The sequence below is a fragment of the Piliocolobus tephrosceles genome, chromosome 19 (genome assembly GCF_002776525.5).
Source record: "Piliocolobus tephrosceles isolate RC106 chromosome 19, ASM277652v3, whole genome shotgun sequence".
Lineage (NCBI taxonomy): Eukaryota > Metazoa > Chordata > Mammalia > Primates > Cercopithecidae > Piliocolobus > Piliocolobus tephrosceles.
Window position 1 is genome coordinate 11,727,791 of NC_045452.1, and position 22,054 is coordinate 11,749,844.

Below are 22,054 nucleotides of genomic sequence, written 5' to 3' on the forward strand. Positions count from 1 at the left end.
AAAAGAAAGAAAGAAAAGGTTCTTTAAAGAGTGGCTTGTGGGGAGCAGTGGTGGGGGATATAGAGAGAGACCCAGGTCCCCAAGAAAGTTGGGCCCAGGGCTGGGGGAAGTCCAGGTCCAGGGCTCCCAGACCAGCATTTGACACCCGACCACCTACCCGGCTCCAAACCACGGGCTGCAGCGCCCCCCACTGCCCAGCGGGCAGCAGGCCCCACGGCCACGGCCCCGCCCGCCCCAGGCCAGCCTGCAGCCGGGGCCTCCCCCAGAGCCAGGTGGGGTGGCATTTGGGGATTTGAGGAGGTGGGCGGGGATGCCTGAGGCTCAGAATGGAGGGTGGGCAGATACAGGCCAAGGCTGGAGAGGGGGGCACCGCTGAGGGGGTCTTGGAGGAGCCTATGCCATGTCCAGCACCTCCTGGGGAAGCTCTGAGGACCGGCCACAAGGGGGTGCCAGGACCACGTGGCGGAGGCTCTGGGAGGAGGAAGAGGAGGAGGAGGAGGAGGAGAGATTTTCTCTCCTGGCCCTGCTGCCCCTTCCCACTCCCCTCAGACTTCCAGGACGTCCCCTCTCCCCAGCTCCCATTTACAGGTCCTCAGGACAGTTCTTCCAAATGGGAATTACAGTCGCCGTTTTAGAGAGGAGACAATTAAGATCCACAGATGTAAAATAAACCGGGGACTCCTGGGGCAGAGCCCAGGCCCCCACCCGGCCCCAGCGTGCCAGGGAACCCCAGCATCCAGACCCAGGACTGGCCCACCCAGGAGATAGTCTCCCTATCCCCTCGGAAGCCTCTCCCCAGGCCTCGGGAACTGCTGATGGCAAGATTGGGGTCAAGCCCCTTCCCCTCTCGTGTCAGGCTCCGTGCAAGGATTTTACCTATATTTTTCCTTTCTCGCCACCGTGATCCCATAATTAGATCCATTTTACACAGTGAGTGAGGCACAGAGCAGCCAAGTCCTGCACTGGCCCAAGGCCAAAGGCACAGGGGCCTTGAACTTGACTGACCGACCACACATGCCGGAGCCTGCTATACAGGAACCACCTCTCCATCAGAAGGAAACCGAGGTCTTCATGGGCTCGGCCCCCTGCACTGCTCTGGGGAAAAGAGAACTTGAGGGTCCCTTGGGAATCCAGGACTCAAAACCCCCAGATGACTGACCCCTCCAGGGTCCCAAACAGCCAGGATTCAAATCCAGGCCTCCTTCTAGCCACCATGTCCAGAGCTCTCTCCTCTGCCCTGTAACCCTTTGATGCTCTTTAAACCCTCACATGTCCACGTGACACTTTCGCATCTGTTCTCTCCTGCTTAGCCTCGACATCCTCAGAGAGGTGTTCGGGGCGTATCTCACCATGCCCATTGCATAGAAGGGGAAACTGAGGCCTGGAGCGTGTGTGAGCCACCAGCTGCCCCCGACCCACAAGGGAGTGAGCGATGTTTGCTTTGGTGGAGGATAAATTTGAGGCTGGCCTCTACCCCCGGCCCTGCCCCGGGGAGAAGCCTACCGTGGTCTGTGCCTGCGCACTCCGCTCTGGATCTGGAAGGTTTGCCAGGTCTTCAGTGGGACACCATCGTCTTCCGGGCCAGGCCCCCTCTGCTTCCCTCTCCTGCTTGATCTTCTCTGGAGTTGGCTCCTCACCCCGCCCCCAACTTGACTTCCCGTCCGGAGCTGGGTGGCCCTGACACTACCCCCACTTCCACACCCGCCCCCAGCTGAATGGCAGGGGGCAGCAGGTGCAGAGGGCCCCGGGTTCCCACCCAGTCTGTGCCTGACACAGGTGGGGGCAGGGTCTTGGAGTGGCCGAGGGGAGAAGCACGGCTGGGATGTGGGAGGGGGCTTCCTGGTGCCCAATGCCCCTGCCCGGTGCTGCGTGGCGAGGCCGTTGGGGCCTGAGTCACAGCTGACGGGGCCGCGCCCAGCCTGCCTGAGTGACCCAGGCCGGCATAAGGCGATGACTGGGCAGCCCTCCGCATGACCACAGGGGTCGGCCTTAGGTGTTTTGACTCAGACCTGCCACAGGCCGTGTGCAGCACAGCCAGCCTCCCCTTGTCCCTGTCCCCAGAAGAGTCACAGGGCTGCAGTTCCCCCAACGAGACACTGGGCCCCCTCCCAGACCACCACTCCCTGCCCTAGCACCTACCTCCGAACCTGAGGTGCCACCTGGCCCGTCTGATCCACCCTTGCCACAAGCTCCAGGGCCCCGCCTGCCCAACCCCCTCCCTCAGAGACCTTCGCCCCTCCCCGAGCCCAGCCCTCCTGAGACGTAGGGAGCTGTAGGGAGCCGTAGGGAGCTGGGCCAGCCTTGGGAGGGCCTCCCCACTCCAAAGGAGCATGGACTGTGACCCTTCCTCGGCACTGAAAAAGGGCTTTTGTGGGGATCCCATGTCCCAGCCCCTGGGTGGAGGGTGGGAGGCAGGCAGGGCAGGTGACAGGACAGGGACAAAGAGAAAAGAGCCGAGAAGAAAGAAAACCACTAAGGAGGGAAAGGGGAAATAAGAGAGAGCCTCAGCCACACTGGCTCAGGGACGGCCCTGCCATCAACGTCGTGTCTGTGCTGTCTCCCAGGGAATCTTTGTCACAGCTGGGAGGTGGGCCAAGTTGGCCCCATTGTACAGAGGGGAAACTGAGGCTCAGCCGGGGCAGGGTACCCAGCTAGGGGGCTGAGGTCTAACTTGTTGTGTGTAACTCTAAAGTATTTTAAACTCATCCCTGGGAAGAAAAAAAATCACATGAAGACCTGCAGCAAAGAGTGCAAGGCCACAGAGGCCCAAGGGAGGCCCGGGTTCGTATCCTGGCTCTGCTGTTTCTACGCTGAGCGTTTGTTCTGTAGATTAACAAAATGTGCCAGGACCCCTCCCCGCCTTTTCCTGTAGTTTTGCTGTCCTAGGGAACTTTTAACCCATGTGTGTGACATGCAGCATTGACTGAGAGCCCCAGACCTCCGCTCTGAAAAACTAAGAAAAAGAGAACCCAGCTTCGAGTGGATTCAGTGGCTGGACTGCACCAGGATCTCTTTATGTTCCTTAGCCTGGTGCCCGCGGACGGCTGCTCGTGACCCCTTTGTCCCTTATGTGAGTCAGTGCAGGGAGCACACACTTCATGGAGGGCCCTGTCCCTCTAGGGAAAATGTGCCTAGCAGAGCGTCAGCTCTTGCGCACCGTGGCAACAAAGCAGTAGTTGACACCAGTAGACTGCTGCCTCTCATGGTGGATGGTTGTGGGGACCATCACACAGCAGTCCGTGTTGTGGAGTCGGCAGGGTGATTCAACAAGGCCCCGTTCTGCCTCTGTCTGATGGAAACTCCACATGGCACTCTGCAAGCCACCCACAGCACCGGGGCAGCTCCACAAGCCCCTCTGGGTGGGGGAATCACAGAGGTGGGGGCATCTGAGCTTGGCCTCAAGGACAGGAAGATGTAAGAAATGGGGAGGGGGGCTAGGAACAGAGGCTGATGCCTGTAATTCTAGCACTTTGGGAGACTGAGGTGGGAGGGTTGCTTGAGGCTAGGAGTTCGAGACCTGCCTGGGCAAAATAGCAAGATCTCATCTCTACAAAAAACCAAAAATTTAGCCAGGCATGGTGGTACATGCCTGTAGTCCCAGCTACCCGGGGTGGGAGGATTGTTTGAGCCCGGGGGATCGAGGCTGCAGTGAGCCACGATCGTGCCACTGCCCTCCAGCCTGGGCGAAGAGCGAGACCCTGTTTCACCAAAGGAAAAAAAGAAGAGCTGAGGGGGAATAGGGAGCTCAGGCTGCATGCAGGGGTGGGAGCAGCTAAGTGGATGGAATGCAGAGATGACCTGGCAAAATGGGCCTTGCCTGAGAGCTGGGGGCCTCGGATGCTGCAGCCAGAAGTTAGGAATGGATGCCCTGTGCACTAGGATAAGAGGGAGTTCCAGAAGGTTTGCGTGCAGGAGAAGATAGGATGATAGTGATACTTTTAGGCTGTGTCCAGGGAGCCAGACCCTGGCTGGCAATGGGGGAGGAGTCACCTGCAAGAGATGGGTATGGGAGAGACCACAGGACCGAATGATGGAGGGGAGAGGAGGGGCCAAGGGAGACAAAGGCAATGGGCTGGCATGCTGGAACTTTAGTAGGGGCAAACAAGAAGCAGAAAGCAAGTGTAGGGTTTGGGGGCAGAACGGTGAGTTTGGCTTCAAGGCACCACTAAGCCAGGAGGTTATCCTGGTAGCTGAGTCTGTAGGATCCGGCCTTGGGAGGGATCAGACTGCAGGTGGTAGTTTGGGGTTACCTGCAACTGTGACTCCTCGGGAAATGTTATGGGGTGACAAGTCCTCATAGATAGTGTACTGGAGACCCCTTCCCAGAATCAAGCTCCCCCATCTGTTTCCTGTGGGGTGGGTGTACTCTAGTTCAAAGTCAGCCCCAGACACCTCTCCTGGGCGGTGAGAGGTGGGGGACGGCCAGGGGTGGGGGCAGCCATGCTGGGCTTCCCAGCTCTTCCCCCACAGGCCAACCTCTGCCCTCCTGGAGGGCAACCCCAGCACCGGCCACAGCGCCTACTCCCCTTCCGCTCCAGGAATCCGAGTGTGCCTGGGTTTTGGTGTCTGCCACCTCCCACCCACAGCTTCCCAGCAGCTGAGGTCGAGGAAACCCCCTTCCCCCAGCTGGAGCAGGGAGACACAAGTGAGGGCAGCCCCTCTGCTGTTGGCGGGGCCTGGAGCCAGGGCAGGCCAGGTGTGGGAGTGGCACCTGTCTAGGACGGGCTCCCTGGTGTGCGCCTCAGTGCCTCCGCTTCCCCCCAGCAACACACTTGCCTCTGTCTTCTCCTTGGCGCTGGGAGGCGGGGCCCCACTTGCCCTGCTCTTCCTTGAACACCTACTGTGTGCCAGGCACCATGCGGATGCAGGGACAGCATCAAGCAAAGCAGACTCAGTCTCCGTCCTCCATGCTAATAGGAGACGCAGTTGGGAATGTGAACACCAGAGTGCGTGCTGCCGGAAGGGAGGGCGCAACCAGGTTCCCAGACCCAGACTCTGGACAGGCGAGAAAGAATTGCTAAGGATGCATCCTCCAGCTGAGATCTTACAAGGAAGGAGCTAACTTGACAAACAGGATGGGGAACAGCATTCCAGGCAGAGGGAACAGCGTAGGAAGAATCCCTGTGGTAGGAAGGAGCCCCAGGCACTTTGGGAGCCAAAAGATGGCCGTTATGGTAGGACCCCTGAGGGCGAGGGGGAGCCCAGTGGGGGCCGCGGGAGGCCCTTGCTAGGTACTTGGTAAATAGGCTGCAATATGTCAGGCGGCTGCCCAGGAAGACTGCTGGTTGGGAGTTAGGGGCCTGGAGTTCTAGCCTCAGCCCTGCACTACTTTGTTCTGTGACCTTAAGCAAGATGCTTCCCCTCTCTGGGCCTTTGGGCAAATCCTGATGCCCTCACTCATGATACTCTGATCCCTGAATGCTCAGAGCCTTTGCCCTAGCTCTTCCCACCTCCCCATCTGCACGTCACTCAGACCACAGTGTGGACGTCACCTCTCCAGATGCCACTCTGGCCACTCGCAGCGCCTGGCTCTCCCGCTGCTGTTACATCACCCTGCTTAATTTTTGCTGAGCTCATCCTGCAATCTCAGATGCTCCTATTGGTCCTTGTGCCTGTCTATTGTCTGTCTGCCCCTTGCCCTGGAGTTCTGTGCCTTCAGGAACTCATGAAATTGTCAGCCAAGTTATAGAGGAGGAGGGGCACCAGGAAGATGCTCCCACCCAGGAGTCCTACGGCCCTGAATTCAAACTGTGCCCATTCCCGGTTAATTTGGTCTAAGGATGTGGGCTGGCCACTCAGGTTCTCTGAGCCTCAGTCTTCTCATCTGTAAAATGTGTCATGTCTATTGCAGGGAGCTCTGCACTGGCTCTCCTCCACCCTAATGTCAAGTCCTCCTGTTCCCATCCCATCCCCAGCTCTTTTTGCCATTTCAGGAAGTAGGGGTAGCCATGGACCGATCCAAGTCAAGCTCACCTGCCTCTGGGAGCCCTTGCCTCAGCATGTTTTCGGTCTATACATGCTCGCCTGGGCATTTGGGAGGAGCCCAGTTTTCTGGGGGCCAGATGGAAACCCTAACCCCTTGGGCTCTTCAGGAAGCAGTTTTAAGCACAAACCAGGCCACTGGCCCTGTCTGAGGCAGGATCTGTTATTCTTTTGTTCATTCCACAGATGAGGAAACAAAGGTTCAGAGATGTTGAAGAATTTTCCCAAGGCCACCCAGATAGATGGAAAGGGGCTGAGACGGGATTTCAAGCCCAGCCAAGTCTCTTCGTTCCTCTGCACACAGCCATTCCTCATGTCTGCTGCATGCTCACTCCACATCAGGCAGGATGCTGGTGGCAGGGGTGTAGCTGTGAACTCACGCTTCGATTCATTCCACAAATGCCTAGGGCACCTTTCATGTTCCAGGCACCGGATGTGCCCGTGTCCCCCCAGGGTGATCCAAGAACGTACACACATATGAGAGGCCACACTGGCACACACCTAAGCTTGCACATGCGCAGACACACATGCAGAGACACACCCAGACATGTCTGCACGCACTCATAAATACAGATACAGACATAAACTTCCATTAGGGCACTGACATCCAGGCTTCAAAATTAGGTAAGAGAAATACACATGCAACACACATTGGTATATAACACACATCAGCTTGCAATGTCCATCAGCATGCAGACCTCAACCACACACCCATGGGGGCCCAGAAGCAGCCCACACACTCAAGCCTTTCTTCCTCACCTCTTGCTACCACATCTTGACACCCCTCATCCCCAATATGTCAAGGGAGCCCCATTCGGCCATAACCAGTGCCCTGTCTGGGTTTGACACCCCACCCCACCCCACCACAGTCACAGCCCCCGGCAGCTGGGGTATGTGATTTCCCTTCCTGGGCACAGCAGAGCCCTCCAGCCCATCCCCAGAGCGTGGATGCTTTTGGCCTTGCCCACCTAGGGTTCCTCCCGTCTCTAAAAGGCCACCCCAAATCCTCTCCCCCAAGACAACGGAGAGACACAGAGGCTTTAGAAACCAGGCAAGTTTTAAATATATGTTTGCACAATATTAACATTAAATATACATCATAAATAAGCCTTATAAATATAAAACTGATAAAAATTGATAAAAATCGATAAATTAGTCATGTCCCTCCAAGGAATTGGCCTCGCAGCTTCTGAGACCCCCCTCTAGGAAGGCAATGGCTCCTGCGTGAGAAAATTCCAGGATTCACCACCAGGGGGAGCAGCCAGCAGCAAGGGCCCAAGACTGGGGCTTCCCGGCGCTGAGAGGTGGGTCTCCTTTTAAGGAGACCTCCGTGTACACCACCCAGCACCATTTGCACCACATGTCCTGAATTGCAGATTTTAATATCCACCCTATGTCAGGGAATCCAAGCAACTGACAGGCAGTGGGGGCCTTGTACAGCCTCTAACTCCCTAGCTTCACAAAGAGAAAACAGGTCCAGAGAGGAAAAGTGACCTGCCCCAGGCCACATGGCGACTTCGGGGCTGGGCTGGGACCTCAGCTCCATTCTCTGGACCCCCGGATCAGGGCTCCTGGGACACCCTGCTGCTGTTACAGCTGCCTAAAGTGAGGTCACCCAGACATCCAGGTGTCTGGCTTGGGACGTGATGAGGCATAGGAGGCCAGCTCAGGCTGTGACCTCCCCTTCAGAACCACGGAAAGGAGGAAGTCTGGGGGCAACGGCCCTGCAAGTCATAAGAGGGAAGGACTGGCAGGCCTCGGGGAGCAAGGCAGGGGGGCAGTCAGCCTGGCCATGAGTCAGCCTGTGTCATCAGACCCCTGAATCAATGGAAAGTCGGCCCCGCGTGGCCTGCCCGGCCACCCCACTGGGTCTGGGGAACTTGGGGCTAGGAGGGGTTCAACAGCCTGACTCTGTCCCACAGCCTGGAGGAGGTAGAGGGGTCTGCCCATCTCCTACCTCTTAAAGTGCACTTCTCAGTGGCGAGTAGTAGAGGGGAACAGGTTTGGGGACCCGGGAGTTGTCATCCTGAGATGGTTCCTCTCATCCACAGAGCACCTGCCGCATCCTTCACCAGCAAGGGGTGCTCCTGAGGCTACCGGGGCAGCTGTCCCCTAGGCATGAGTCTATTGCCTTTCCTGGAGAGTCTCGTCCTGCGCACCCCCTTCCGCAGGGCCTGGTGGGGACTGTGTCTCCGGCTCCGGTTCGGGCTCTCCCCCCACTTGCTGAAGACCCGCCCCACTGAGTGCATGAAGCGATGGTAGCCACGCAGGAAACTGCAGCCCTCCAGCTTGCGCTGAAAAACATCCGAGGTAGGGGTGGGGGTGGGCGGCTGAGAGGCCCCCTGGCCGGCCTTCGTGGGCTCAGTCATGTCTGAGTTGTCCAGCAGCTGGGCCATGCAATAGATGTTGTTCCTGAGCCCGAGGACATTCGGCCTCGCCATCTGCAGCTTCTCCAAGTCCTCTATGTTCAGCCCAGACCTCTCCAAGTCCTGGGCCTTGGGGAGATGCTGCTCTAAGTCGGCCAGTCTGTGCAGGACGCGGCCCAGTGTGGCATTGAGTGTCTGTAGGAAGCCCCGCCTGCCCAGCCCCCTTAGGGTCTCCTCACTGGGGAAGGCCCCAGGGCTCTCCCTGCAGTGCTCTCTCAGTTTAGGAATATCCAGGCCTTGGATACGTATCTGGGGGGAACAGGAGGATCACAGGGTGAATGCTGAGGACCCGGAACACACTCACAGACAAGTCAGCCTTGGAATGCTAGACCTCATGCACCCCTATCCAATCTCCCACTGGACGGATCCGGAAACTGAGACCCGAGAGGGAAGAGGACCCCAAGATCACTACAGGCAAGGTCGGAGGGATGTTGGGGACCTGGCTGGTGGGATGCCTTTGGAGAATGGGGAGCTTCAAGAGGGCTGGACTCTGTCTTGCTCACTGCTACATCCCAGACCAGAGCCTGGCAGGTGTGCAGGAAACACTCTGAGTGAGCAGATGAGGGCGGTGGTGGTGTCTGGAGTCCCGCCCCGGGACCACAGAGCTAGGGAAGCTGGAGGGCCAGCCTTAGCTCCTCAAGGTTAAGGCTGGAATAACTCAGTGACTCAGTTCCCTTACCTGGCCATATGGAGTGGGGCTGGGCCTGTCCTCCCTGCTTCTCACTCCCTTCCCCACAGTTCTCTGAGACTCAGATGCCACAAGGGCCCAGGTGCTTACATAGGGGTCCAGGAGCCTGCTGGTGTCCTGCATGAGATCTGTCTGCTTCTGGAGCTGGCCAAGGAGCATGCCGTACTCTTTCGAGCAGCTGCCCATAGCCGCCATGCTCGCCATGCTTGGAAACAGGAGTGCAAGGACCAGACCTAAGGCAGAGAAGAGGGGTGTCACCCAACTTGGTGAGGAAAGCCACAGATGGAAGCCTCAGGGAGGGGGTTCAAGAGGGCCTTGAAAGGTGCCTCCTTCATCCCGGACTTTGTGTAGTTGAGGGCGGGGGCTGGGCACTCTGTGGCATGGTGTGTGCACAGGTGTGCCCACCAAGGCCACCATCATCTCCCTAGCAAGTCACTGCCCAGGGCCTGACACAGCAAGCAGTGGGAGGGACTGAGACAGTGGCTGCGATTTACCAAGTAGGTCTTTGAGCAAAGGCTGCAGCACCCGACTGGATCCAATCCTGCCTACCGCACGGTTCTAACCTCGAGAGCTGACTCTCTGCAAGGTGGGACTGGCTCCCTGCAAGACCATTGGGCTAAGGACCGGCCACCAGCCTAGGATCCTGCCTTGTCAGCTGCTCTGGCCATTCAGGGAGATGGGCCTGAGAGGGCTTCAGGGCAGGCAGCCCGGGAGCAGCTTGTGCCCTCAGCTCTGTCTAGAACCAGGAGAGGCCGCCTTTTCAACCAGAGGCGCAGCCTGGAACAGATGCGGGAGACCTTCTAGTCCACGTCCCCACTTTCCTGACAGGTAAACCAAGTCTCAGGAGAAGGTCCTGCACAGGTTGTAAAGGCCAGGGCTCTCCCCTGATCTCTCATGCCTCCCTCCTCTCTCCATAAGTGGTTCCTTCTGTCAGGCCCAGCAGGGATGCTATGAGCCTGTCAGAAGGTGTTGGGGGTGGATACAGCTACAGCTCTCTACCACCCCCAACAGGGCACCGGTAGCCACGTGGTCGGAAGGGGCCTGTGGCGCAATGGCCCGGAAGGCAGTGACACCATCGTTCCCGTCCTAAGAACCATCCGGCCCTTTGGGGAAGACTGGCTGCTGGGGAGGGCCGAGGGGCCGGGTACTCAGGCATAGCGACCCCAGGGCACCTTCGTCGCCTCCCCAGGTATCTGCTGCCGGGTTCTGGCAGGGGCCTGTGCGTGTGGCAGCGCACGTGGGACTTGGGTGTCTGTGTGGCTGTGCATCTGGGTCTGTGTGCAGCATGAGGGAGACCTGCTCCCTTCACCATGGGGACTGTGGTCTGCGTGTGGGGGTTCTTGGGCTGGTGAGATGCAGGGCTGTAGATGACGTCATATGGCTCTGTGTGCATGTGGCCATGTGGGTGTGGCTGTGCATGCTGTGTGATTGTGTGGGCTCTGGGGCCCCCAGGGCCGGCTGACTTTCTATTCATCCGGGGCAAGCTGGAGGCCCCACAATCCCTCCACACCTCACACCACTTCCCTGCCCAGCTTCTGAGCCTCCCTCTCCTGCCCAGCCTCTTCGCCCATCCTCTTCTCTCACTCCCTGGTTCCCAGAGTTGCCTCTACATCTAGACATCACCTCCCCCTGGAAGCCTTCCAGGGATGCCCCTTCTCTACCTGTGGAGATGCCGAGTTCTCAGTGGACCGCTCTCTCTGCCTGACCTTCTGGCTCTCTCCCCTTCTCAGCATCCTTCTGCCTGGCGCTCGGCCTCCCCAGGTCCCAGAGGGCAGAGGGTGCCTCTGCTCCCCACCGGCGCCTGTGGACAGACCCAGCAGGCGGGTTCTGGCGGGGAGGAAGGAAGTACTTACTGAGTAGCGTCCTCCGTGTGAGCGGTACCCCCATGCTGGGTGCCCGTGCTCTGGCCCGCGCCCGCTGGGGGTGACACCTCTCGGCTGGGAGCCCTGCAGGCTGGCAGCCACTTTATGCCCGCTGGGGCGATTGGCCAACACCTCATGAGGTGGGTGGGGATGGGGAGGGGGGAGGGCAGGCCTTCTGGGAACATGACCCCAAAAACCAAAATTTCCACAGGCGGCCAATGGGCGCTGGGCGCGGTGTATGCCCGCTCCTCCTCCTGTTTTCTTCGAATTCGTTCTTCGAGGTCAGCCCTACGCCCAAGGATGATGTAAACCGCAGCCTCAGCCTTCCTGGGGTGAACAGGGAGGAAGAGGGTCCATGCCATCTTCGGGGAACTGGGCCAGGGATGGGCAGGAGGGACTTCAAGTTGGGCCTCTGGAGGCCCCAGGCCAGTCTTGGCCCAGGAGCCATTGGCCTCGCAGGACACGGTGGTTGGGGGCTGAGGGGGGCGAGACGTCTTCCTTCTTGAGTGCCCTTCCTGCCCTCTCGCCGGGGCTGTTGGGACATCTGTGAGCGGAAACCACCGGGCTCTGGGCACAGAGCCAGACGCAGGCTGGCAGCCCCGAGATTGTGGTTCAGGCCCCAGGACCAGCATCCCCCAGCCCAGCTCCTGACCGTCTCCTTTCTCCCATTGTGCACCCTCTGCCAGGCCCACTCCCCAAAGCCAGGCCCTGTCTCTGTAGACGGGCTCCACGGGGGAGAACTGGACACTTGGAGCAAGAGAAACAGGAGGCCAGCATTCAAGCCTGCTGAGGTGCTGCGTGACCTGAGGCAAGTCATGTAAACTCTCTGGGCCTCAGAGACCCCCAACTATAAAATGAGGATGAGAAAAGTCTTTCCCAGCCCACCTCACAGGGTTGCTGCCATCATGGACATAAAAGGAAAAGACCTTTGAAGGAAAAAGCAAAGATGAAGGTCTGATTCCAAGTATTAGCTGTCGAGGGGGCGGGATGGGGGAAGGAGAAGATGGGGAAGCTGTGAGCTCAGAGGGGAAGCCGGGAGGGGGAGTTGCCGCCTTGACGGTTGGGGACCAGGTTTCACTTTCTCTGAAAGATAGTGATCTTAGGTTGGTCCTCTGCGAAAGGGCCCTGGGAACAGCGCCTCTCTAGTCAACTTGTTACTTTACTGTGGGGTAAACTGAGGCCCAGGTGAAGGCAGACAAGGAGGCCAAGAGGCTGGCCCAGGCCTATAGACTCTGCCTGGTGGCTTCAGCACATCTCCCAGGCCCAGAGGAGGGTCCTTGGCCTGCACCCTAAGGAACCCCGGGTGGGAGGAGGCCCTCAGGAGTCTGGGGAGTCATGGTGGGACCCCTGGAGGCTGCCAGGGAGGCCTGAGCTGCTCCAGCTGGAGGGAGCATGGGGTCTGGGGCACCTGAGCAAGGAGAGCCGGGGCAGCCAGAAAGGAGGAGGTTGGATGCACCCCGTCCATGCCTGCTCCCGATGCCCAGTGTGACCGCCAAGGCTGTTGCCATCCATTCTCCCCATCCTCATTCATTCATTCGACAAGCCTTTATTTGGTTCCATGCTGCACCAGCCACTCCCAGGTCTAAGGATGACGTAGTAGAGGCAAAAATAGGCAACTCCACGCACAGGAGGCTGCTCTTCAGCCCTTACCCACTCCCGGGAACCCGGGCTGGGACTCACCACACCAGGCCTCATAACTCCCCCTCGCCACCCCCAGGGGCCAGTTCTGGATTCTCATCCTGAGAATGTCGCTTCCGCTAAAGTCCTCATCTCCATGCCCACCCCCACAATGCCGTTTCCTGGGGCCACGCCAAGAGGGGATCCTTCTCCATTTCACATCCCTGATCTCATCTTTTTTTTCTCTTTTTTAAATGCAGGATCTCGCTCTGTCACCCAGGCTGGAGTGCATGGCACCATCGTAGCTCACTGTGGCCTCCAGTTCCTAAGCTGAAGCAAGGCTCCCTGCCGCGGTCTCCTGAGTAGCTGAGACCACAGGCATGCATCACCATGCCCAGCTAATTTTTTTTATTTTTTGTAGAGACGGGGTCTCACTATGTTGCCCAGGCTGATATAAACTCCTGGGTTTAAATGATCCTCCTGCCTTGGCCTCCCAAAGTGCTGGGATTACAAGTGTGAGTCACAGCACCCAGCCACCAATCTCGTCCTGCAACAGCCCCGGGAGAGAGAGCTGCTGGGCAGAAACGCCTCAGCTCCCTTCAGTGAGGAGTCCGAAGCTCTGAGAAGTTTAAGGGCTGGCTCAAGGAAGGAGCGCCAGATCTGAGCAGAGGGCTCCAGGGCATTCTCAGCTATGGCTGACCAACCACCATGCTTGGCGAGAAACAGCCACATGCCTTTATCTTACTCTATCCCCACTTTGGTCCTGGGAAGCCGTGCTGTCTCCTCATGGCACAGAGAGAGGAGGTTGCTTTGTCTGAGGTCACCTACGAACTGTTAAGAGGAGAGGGGCATTTGACCAGGAATGGTGGCTCATGCCTGTAATCCCAGCACTTTGGGAGGCCAAGGCAGGTGGATCATTTGAGCCCAGGACTTCGAGACTGTGTCTTTACAGAAAATTTAAAAATAAATTATCCAGACATCGTGGTGCAGACCTGAAGTCCCAGCTACTAGGGAGGTGGAGGCAGGAAGATCACTTGAGCCCCGAAGGTTGAGGCTGCAGTGAGGCATGATCATGCCACAGCACTCCAGCCTGGATGACAGAGCAAGACCCTGTCAAAAAAAAAAAAAAAAAAAAAAAACCCCACCCAGAAAAGAAGGCGTTCAAATGAGGCCCCCACTCTTTGCACATAGCTTATGAGGGTGTCAGCCACAGGGCCGAGGGCCCAGGGTTACTGAAGGTAAGGACAGCATGTAGATTACATTGCGAGGGCTCCCATAACAAAGTATCACAGACTGGGGGCTTAAATAACAGAGATTTATTTTCTCACAGTTCTAGAGGCTGAAGTTTGAAATCAAGGGCTCATTCCCAAGGCCTCTCTCCTTGACTTGTCCATGACTGTCTCTCCCTGTATCTCCACATCGTCTTCCTTCTGCTTGTCCACGGCCTAATCACCTCTTTTGTTTTTTTTGAGACAGAGTCTACGTCTGTCACACAGGCTGGAGTGCAGTGGCACGATCTCAGCTCACTATAACCTCTGCCTCCTGGGTTCAAGCGATTCTCCTGCCTCAGCCTCCTGAGTGGCTGGGATTATAGGAATGTGGCGCCATGCCCGGCTAATTTTTGTATTTTTAGTAGAGACAGGGTTTCGCTATGTTGTCCAGGCTGATCTCAAACTCCTAACCTTAGGTGATCCACCTGCCTCGGCCTCCCAAAGTGCTGGGATTATAGAAGTGAGCCACCACGCTTGGCCTTGCTTCTTCTTATGAGGACACCATTCAGATTGGATTAGGGCCCACTCAGTGACTTCATTTTAGCTTAATTATTCCTTTTTTTTTTTTTTTCCCAAGACAAGGTCGTGCTCTGTTGCCCAGGCTTAAGCATACAGTGGTGCTTTCATAGCTCACTGCAGCCTTGAACTCCTGGCCTTAAGCAATCCTCCTGCCTTAGCTCCAGAATCGCTGGGATTACAGGTATGTGCCGCCACACCTGGCCAATTTTACCTTAAATACTTTTTTTTTTTTTTTTTTGAGATGGAGTTTCACTCTGTCACCCAAGCTGGAGTGCAGTGGTGCCAGTTCGGCTCACTGCAACCTCTGCCTCCCGGGTTCAAGCAATTCTCCTGCTTTAGCCTCCCGAGTAGCTGGGACTACAGGTGCCCACCACCATGCCCAGCTAATTTTTGTATTTTTTAGGAGAGACGGGGGTTTCACCATGTAGGCCAGGCTAGTCTGGAACTCCTGGCCTCAAGTGATCTGCCCGCCGTGGCCTCCCAAAGTGCTGGGATTATAGGCGTGAGCTACCGCACCCGGCCCTTGATTACTTCTTTAAAGGCTCAACTTCCAAATACAGTCACATTCTGGCACACTATGGTTAGGACTTCAACACATGAGTTCGGGGGAGACAGCATTCGGTCCATGCAGCCTGCAAGAGGAGGGCATGACTGGAGGGCACAGGGGCTGGGGCCACCATCAGAGCATCCAGAGTGCAGTGATACACAGGAGGACAGGGAGTGACCTGGAGGTGAGGAGGCCTGGCTGCTGACCGTCCCAGCCAAGCGTGAGGAAAGATGCGTCAGCATTTCTGGTGAGGTCAGCAATCAATGACGTCCCTCTCACCAGCAGGAAAAGCTTGCAACATGGCCCAGCCAGTATAAATAGGCTCCCCGACCACAGGACCCGGGCTGTCCCCTCTTCCCGGGCGACGTCAGCCAGGCCCGCGTGATTTGGAGAGGAAGAGAGGACCAGCTTGGTTCCTCAGAACTGCTGCTTCCTCGCTTTCCGGCTCACCCTCCGGCTATGGGGGCCCTACCCCTTTAAATGCAAGGACAGAACCTGAGATGGCCTGGCAGGGCCAGGTCAAAACTGGAGGCTGGGGAGAGGTGCTCCAGTGGGGAGAGAAGGTGGCCCCCAATCTGCTGGGAGGGAGGTGGAGATCAACCCAAGTCCATCTCAATCGGCCTGTGAGCCCAGTGTCCCTGGACCAGTCATATCCCCCTTCTGAGCCTCGGTTTCCTCTTTTTAAACAGCAATGACAGAACTGAACAACAATGAAAAAGACAAGCAATCCAATTTAAAAATGGGCAAAGGATTTTAATAGACATTTCTCAAAAAAAATAAATAAAAAGATACACAAATGGCCAACAAGCACGTGAAAAGATGCTCAACACCAGGGAAATGCAAATCAAAACCATCATGAGAAGCCATTTCACATCCACTAGGGTGGCTATAATCAAAGGTAGATGATCACACGTCTAGCGAGGAGATGGAGAAATGAGAACCCTGGGGCATTGCTTGTGGGACTCTACAATGAATGGTGCCGCCAAATTGGAAAACAGTTTGGCAGTTCTGCAAATGATTACACACAGAGGCCGGGTGCAGTGGCTCACGCCTGTGATCCCAGCACTTTGGGAGACTGAGGCGGGCAGATCACTCGAGGCCAGGAGTTTGAGACCAGCCTGGCCAACATGGTGAAATCCCATCTCTACTACAAGTACAAAAAATTATACAGGCATGGTAGCGGTCGCCTGTAGTCCCAGCTACTCGGGAGGCTGAAGCAGGAGAATTGCTTGAACCTGGGAGGCAGAGGTTGCAGCGAGCCAAGACTGGCTGACACTGCACTCCAGTCTGGGTGACAGAGCGAGACGCTGTCTCAAAAACAAAAAAAAAAAAAAAAAAATAGAGATATCATATAATCAACAATTCCACTCCTAGATATGCACCCAAGAACTGAAAACAGGCCAGGCGCAGTGGCTCACACCCGTAATCCCAGCACTTTGGGAGGCCGAGATGGGAGGATCACTTCAGCCCAGGAGTTCAAGACCAGCTTGGGCAACAAAGTGAGACCCTGTCTCTACGAAACATTTAAAAATTAGCTGAGCATGGTGGCATGTGCCTGTGTGGTCCCAGGTCTCAGGAGGCTGAGACCGAAAGATCACTTGAGCCTGGGGAGGTCAAGGCTGCAGTGAGCCATATTCATACCACTGCACTCCAGCCTGAGTGACAGAGTGAGACTCTGTCTCTCTGTCTCAAAAAAAAAAAAAAGAGAGAGAGACTGAGCACGGTGGTTCACACCTTTAATCCCAGCACTTTGGGAGGCCAAGGCAGGTGGATCACCTGAGGTCAGGAATTCAAGATTAGCCTGACCAACATGGTGAAACTCCATCTCTACTAAAGATACAAAAATTAGTTGGGCCTGGTGGTGCACGCCTGTAATCCCAGCTACTCAGGAGGCTGAGGCAGGAGAATTGATTGAATCTAGGAGGTGGAGGTTGCAGTGAGCCAAGATTGTGCCATTGCACTCTGGGCTGGGCAACAAGAGCAAAACGCCGAAAGAAAAAAGAAAGAGAGAGAGAGAAGCAGAGAGGGCAAGAAGAAGAGAGGGAGGGAGGGAGGAGGAAGGGAGGGAGGGAGGAGGAAGGAAAGAAAGAAGGAAGAAAGGAAGGAAGGAAACAAAGAAACATACATCCACACAAAAACTTGCAAATGTTCACAGGAGCAATTATTCAGCATAGCCAAACAGTGGAAACAACCCAAATGTCTGTCAATAGAAAATGGTTAAACAAAATGTGTTCTATCCATACAAAGGGATATTAAGTCACAAAAAGGAATGAGGCATTGCCACGTGCCACAACATGCATAAACCTTGAAACCATGATGCTGCATGAAATAAGCCAGACACCAAAGGCCACATGTTGTATGATTCTGCTGTGGGAAATGTCGGGAATAGGCACATGGAGAGACACGGAGAATACACCAGTGGCTGCCGGGGGCTGGGGCATCCAGGGCTGGGGAGAGACTGCTAATGGGCACGAGGTTTCTTTGGAAGTCATGAAGATATTCTGGAATTACATAGTGGCGATGATTGCACAACCATGTGAATATACCCAAAACCCCCAAATCATACCCTTTAAAATGATACATTTGATGGTAGGTGAGTTGCATCTGAATGTTTTAAAATGCGGTAGCAAATGTACCTTGTAGGACAGTCAGCGAAATGCAATGAGGTGAGCACGTGAGCGCCTGGCACATTGGAGCAGGTGCTTGGTCACACTTACCCACCAGCGGCCGGGGCAGACAAAGGCGGGCATTTGCTTATGTCACACGGTGGCTTTGAGGGTGATTGGGAAAGACGGTGTTACATAAACCCCAGGGTGAACAAGGAGCCACCAAGCACCCTCCCCAGAAGGTCATCGAGGTTACATTGGGATCGGGGGGGATCCCTTGGCTTGCAACATCCACGGAGTTCTTCTGGGACCTGGAGTGTCCACCCACAGGTGTAGGAGAAGGAACCCTGTTCTGTGCAGTAACCTCCAACTGTCTGCGTCACGGCAACTGAATCCATAGGCCCTCAGACAAGGCCCCACCACTGTCTACTCTCTAACTGGCCTGGTGCTCTCTTTGAGCCCGGGATCCTGTCCTGAGATGAAGGGACATGTGAGATGACCATAGAGTGCCCACAACCCTATAGAGCCAGGCAGAGCCCCCTAGCAGCTCTAAGCACTGAAATACTACGCTAACCAAAAACAACCCTCAGCATCAAACAAGGATAAGGAAGTCTGGTCTGACTTTTCTCTTGATGACAACATACCATGCCTATTTTGAAACGTCAGAGTTTGGCCAAAAATGTTTGGGTGAATGAGGTCATCATTATCGGGAACATTTCTGGAGCAACCCCTGTGTACTGGTCCCGGTCCTAAGCATTGAATCCTTGCAACCACTTTAGGAGACAAGTATCATTATTTTGTCCTGCAGATGGTGAAGCTGAGGCCTGGGAGGCAGAGACCTGGGAGGCAGCAAAGGCACACTGGAGCCCAGGCACCCCTCCTAGAGCCACAAGATCGACCCGCATGCCCAGTGGGTTGTCCAGAACTGGTGTTGCCAAGTGGCTTGAGGAAAGCAAAAACAACAGTTTGGAAAAGGAGCCAGGGGAGGGAGGAGATTCCCTGTCACGGTGGGAGGCCAGCCTGGGCACAGGATGGCACAGGCCTAGTTTAGAGAATGGCAGGTGTGGCTGGAAGTCTGACAGGGCGGGAGGAAGTTGCGGAGTGAGGGGTGACGGCATCCCACTGGGCTTTGTTGCTCTTGTGGCCCCTAGGGAGGGGCTCATACAACACAGTCGGGTCCATTCCCTCTGCTTAAACAGTCCCTGTCTTCCCATTCCCATTCTGATAAGGCCAAAGTCATTACCACGGCCACCAGGTCCTGCCCACCTCTCAGCCTCACTAGTACCTTTCATTTGCCTGCCTCTTTCTCTGGCCTTCCTCAGTCCTTCCAGGAGCAGCTGTCACCTCAGGGCCTTTGCCCATGCCGTTCCACTTCCTGAGCACCCTACCTGTGACCTGCCACCTAGACATCAACATCCAGTCCACACTGCACCTTTTCAGGGAATACTTCCCTGACCTTCCTCACCCCAGGCTGGTCCCCACCCACCTCCTGGGACCCTCCCAGAGTTCCACGTATCCCTCCACACCATGCTCTTCAGAGGTGTACATTTTTACAACTACGAGGTTGCCTCTCCAGCCAAACTGGAAACTCTCAGAGGGTGTATACTGTGGTTGTGGCCCCTACCCCCATTGCCTCTCCAGAGCACAGCAAAGCCCCCAGAATGTAATAGGCTCTCCATACTTTTTTTTTTTTTTTTTTTTTTTTTTTTTTGAGATGGAGTTTCACTCTTTTTGCCCAGGCTGGAGTGTAATGGCGCGATCTCGGCTCACTGCAACCTCCACCTCCTGGGTTCAAGTGATTCTCCTGCCTCAGCCTCCCGAGTAGCTGGGATTACAGGCATGCGCCATTACCCCGGCTAATTTTGTATTTTTAGTAGAGATGGGGTTTCTCCATGTTGGTCAGGCTGGTCTTGAACTCCCAACCTCAAGTGATCCACCCACCTTGACTTCACAAAGTGCTGGGATTACAGCGTGAGCCACCGCGGCCGGCAGTTCTCTATACATTCTTGGTGAACCGATGAATGCGTAGCCATATAGCTGGAGCCATCTTTAGAAGCCTGGGGAAAGGTGAACTGTGGTTCCCAGGCTGCCAGGACCCAGAGGTGTCCCTGTCCCACATCTGGTGAACCCAGAGCCAGGCCTCTGGAAGTGCAGGGCCATCTCGCTGTGGGCAGGAACAAGCTCTCAGACCCTTTTCCGTGCATTCTCCCGGTCCCCTCTCCCAAAGAAATCAGAGCTCTATCAATCACAGTCCATCAGAGCATGTGATTCTGTTTCTGGGAAACTTCAATTTCAAAGATGCTGAGTTTCTCTTTTGTGATAATTTTGTTTAAAGGGAAATCAAAATCTGCTCTTTCACTCACTGCAGAGTTCAGCACTTTCCTGGAAAATTGACTAAAAAAGAAAAAGCCACTGGTACTTCTTTTAAAGAGTTCGCTTCAGAATGAATTCCACACGAGCAGCACCTGACGGTCTGAGAGAAAGAGATTGGTCTTCATGGAAAGGGGCAGTCCTACCTTTTGCAAAAACAGACAAATCACAGTGAGTTCTCAGTCTGTCATTTGACCTATATTTGAGTACCCACTGTGTGTGTTGGGCACAGGCTAGGTGTGGAGGATAAAGTAGAGAGAAGGAAAATGCTTCTGGTCAAAGGAACCTGCACCGAATGTCTTTTTATAGCCAGGTTTTGAAGGGTGAGTAAACGCACACGCTCACACATGTGCATACAAGGGCCAACACCCGGCACATGGAAGGGTCTGGAAGACCCATCGATGGACCACCCATTTCTCACCCCAGGCCACAGAAGAGAGCACCTGACTCACCTTCGCTTTTGTGGTGTAGCAATGCATCTGTGTCCTGAACAGGACCATCAGAATCCTTCCCTGGGATGACGTCAGACTCAGGAAGCATACGTCTGTCACATGGCTGGGATATCACTAATCTGCCGCTATGGAAAACCACCTTCCCCAGCCTCACAGGCGGAGGTGGGGGGTCCTGCAGAGCGGACAAGAATGTGGCCAGTGCAGCCAGGGAGGCTGAGGGGTCTCCCTGAGCCCTGATCCCTGTTGAAGCCAGGGACATACATGTGGTGTGTCCCAGCCACATGGGACAAGACACAGGTCCCCTCTTTGCTAGCTGCGCTGGTTTTCTGGCACTTGGAGCTGGGAGTCCTTCGTCCCACACAAGCATGAAGATAGAGGCAGGAGGCACGGAGGACAGGGAGGAAGGAAGTTGGTTGGACTCAGAACCTTCCCTTGGTGCCAGCTGCATGGGCACAGCAAGTATCGCAAAACCCCAGAGTCTTTGCCCAAGAAGGAGACAACTGCAGAAGATGGTGGGAAGAGGCCAGGGTCCCAGTGGGGCTGTCTACAAATGACAGCCCTGATCCCAAGGGGAAGTCTGGGACACAGAGGTGGGGCTCCCTGGGAGGCTGACCACCACCTGGGGGAAGTGCCCTGGGACAGGCGCTGTGGAAGGTGGCTTTCCTCCCCGTCCTGTTCTCGGAGAGACACTAAGGAAACTCTGGGTGTTTATTCTGATACAGAAAAGAGAAACAAATCAGGTAGTTCTGAGGGAGAGAGAAGGCCATCAGCGCTTGCTCCATCCAAAGGCCTGCTGGTGGTCATTCAATGGGTGATACAGGGTGACTGGCCAGGGCCAGGACACTCTGTCCACAGAACAAGCATATACAGAAGGAAGGCAGAATAATGTGTCATTAAACACAAGTGCTGGGCGCCTCCACAGTCAAGAAGGCAGAGCCTAGTAACCGAGAGGCGAAAACAACCCAAATGGCCTTTAACAGATAATACAGCTGGGCGCGGTGGCTCATGCCTATTATCCCAGCACTTTGGGAGGCTGAGGCAGGTGGATCACTTGAGGTCAGGAGTTCAAAATCAGCCTGGCCAACATGGTGAAACCCCATCTCTACTAAAAGTACAAAAATTAGCTGGGCATGGTGGCGGGCGCCTGTAATCCCAGCTACTCAGGAGGCTAAGACAAGAGAATCTCTTAAACCCGGAGGTGGAGGTTTCAATGAGCCGAGATTGCGCCACTGCACTCCAGCCTGGGCAACAAGAGTGAAACTCCGTCTCAAAAAAAGAGAAAAGAAACAAAATGTGGTCTACCCAAACCATGGACTATTATTCAGTCATAAAAAAGAGTGGAGCACTAACACACCCTGCAACGTGGATGAACCCCAAAGACATACATACACATGTATACAAGCATACATATGCAGAACCAAAGAATCTAGATGCAAAAAGTCACCTATTACACAATTCCATTGCAAGAAATATCCACCATAGGCAAATCCATAGAGACAGAATGCAGACTGGTGGTCACCAGGGGCTGGGGGAGAGAGGAATGGGGAGTGGCTATTAATGAATATGGGGTTTCTTTTTGGATTCATGAAAATGTTTCAGAAATAGATAGACAGTTGTGCGACATTATGAATGTACTAAAGGGCTCCGAATTCATTTTTTTTTGTTTTGTTTTGTTTTGTTTTTTGAGACAAGGTCTGGCTCCTTTGCCCAGGCT

At 55.4% G+C, this 22,054-nt stretch overlaps 1 protein-coding gene and 1 long non-coding RNA gene across 4 annotated transcripts; one reads left to right on the plus strand and one right to left on the minus strand.

Moving 5' to 3' along the window:
* Nucleotides 1-7,021: 7,021 nt before the first annotated feature.
* On the minus strand, nucleotides 7,022-11,477 carry OSM (oncostatin M). The gene is made up of 3 exons (XM_023190705.3): nucleotides 10,950-11,477; nucleotides 9,187-9,329; nucleotides 7,022-8,657 (listed from the first exon to the last, which is right to left on the minus strand). Exons 1-3 carry the CDS (start codon nucleotides 10,981-10,983, stop codon nucleotides 8,076-8,078), a joined length of 759 nt encoding a protein of 252 aa, XP_023046473.1. The 5' UTR covers nucleotides 10,984-11,477; the 3' UTR covers nucleotides 7,022-8,075.
* Nucleotides 10,126-21,525, plus strand: LOC111525349. Of its 3 annotated transcripts, none has more exons than XR_002726072.2 (3): nucleotides 10,126-10,285; nucleotides 11,645-11,910; nucleotides 19,887-21,525. It is a non-coding gene; the product is annotated as an uncharacterized LOC111525349 (long non-coding RNA). The 3 variants fall into 3 exon arrangements; XR_002726074.3 differs by lacking the exon at nucleotides 19,887-21,525 and adding an exon at nucleotides 14,424-14,470; XR_002726073.2 differs by lacking the exon at nucleotides 19,887-21,525 and adding an exon at nucleotides 12,836-13,554 and having other exon boundaries at nucleotides 10,127-10,285.
* The last annotated feature ends 529 nt before the right edge of the window (nucleotides 21,526-22,054 follow it).

What these genes read in the sequence shown, in the direction of transcription:
- OSM (XM_023190705.3), bottom strand. Translation starts at nt 10,983, where the DNA reads ATGGGGGTACCGCTCACACGGAGGACGCTACTCA. An exon ending in CACACGGAGGACGCTACTCA is followed by an intron (nt 9,330 to 10,949) that starts GTAAGTACTTCC and finishes TCTCTGCCTTAG; the next exon opens with GTCTGGTCCTTGCACTCCTG. An exon ending in GCAGGCTCCTGGACCCCTAT is followed by an intron (nt 8,658 to 9,186) that starts GTAAGCACCTGG and finishes TGTTCCCCCCAG; the next exon opens with ATACGTATCCAAGGCCTGGA.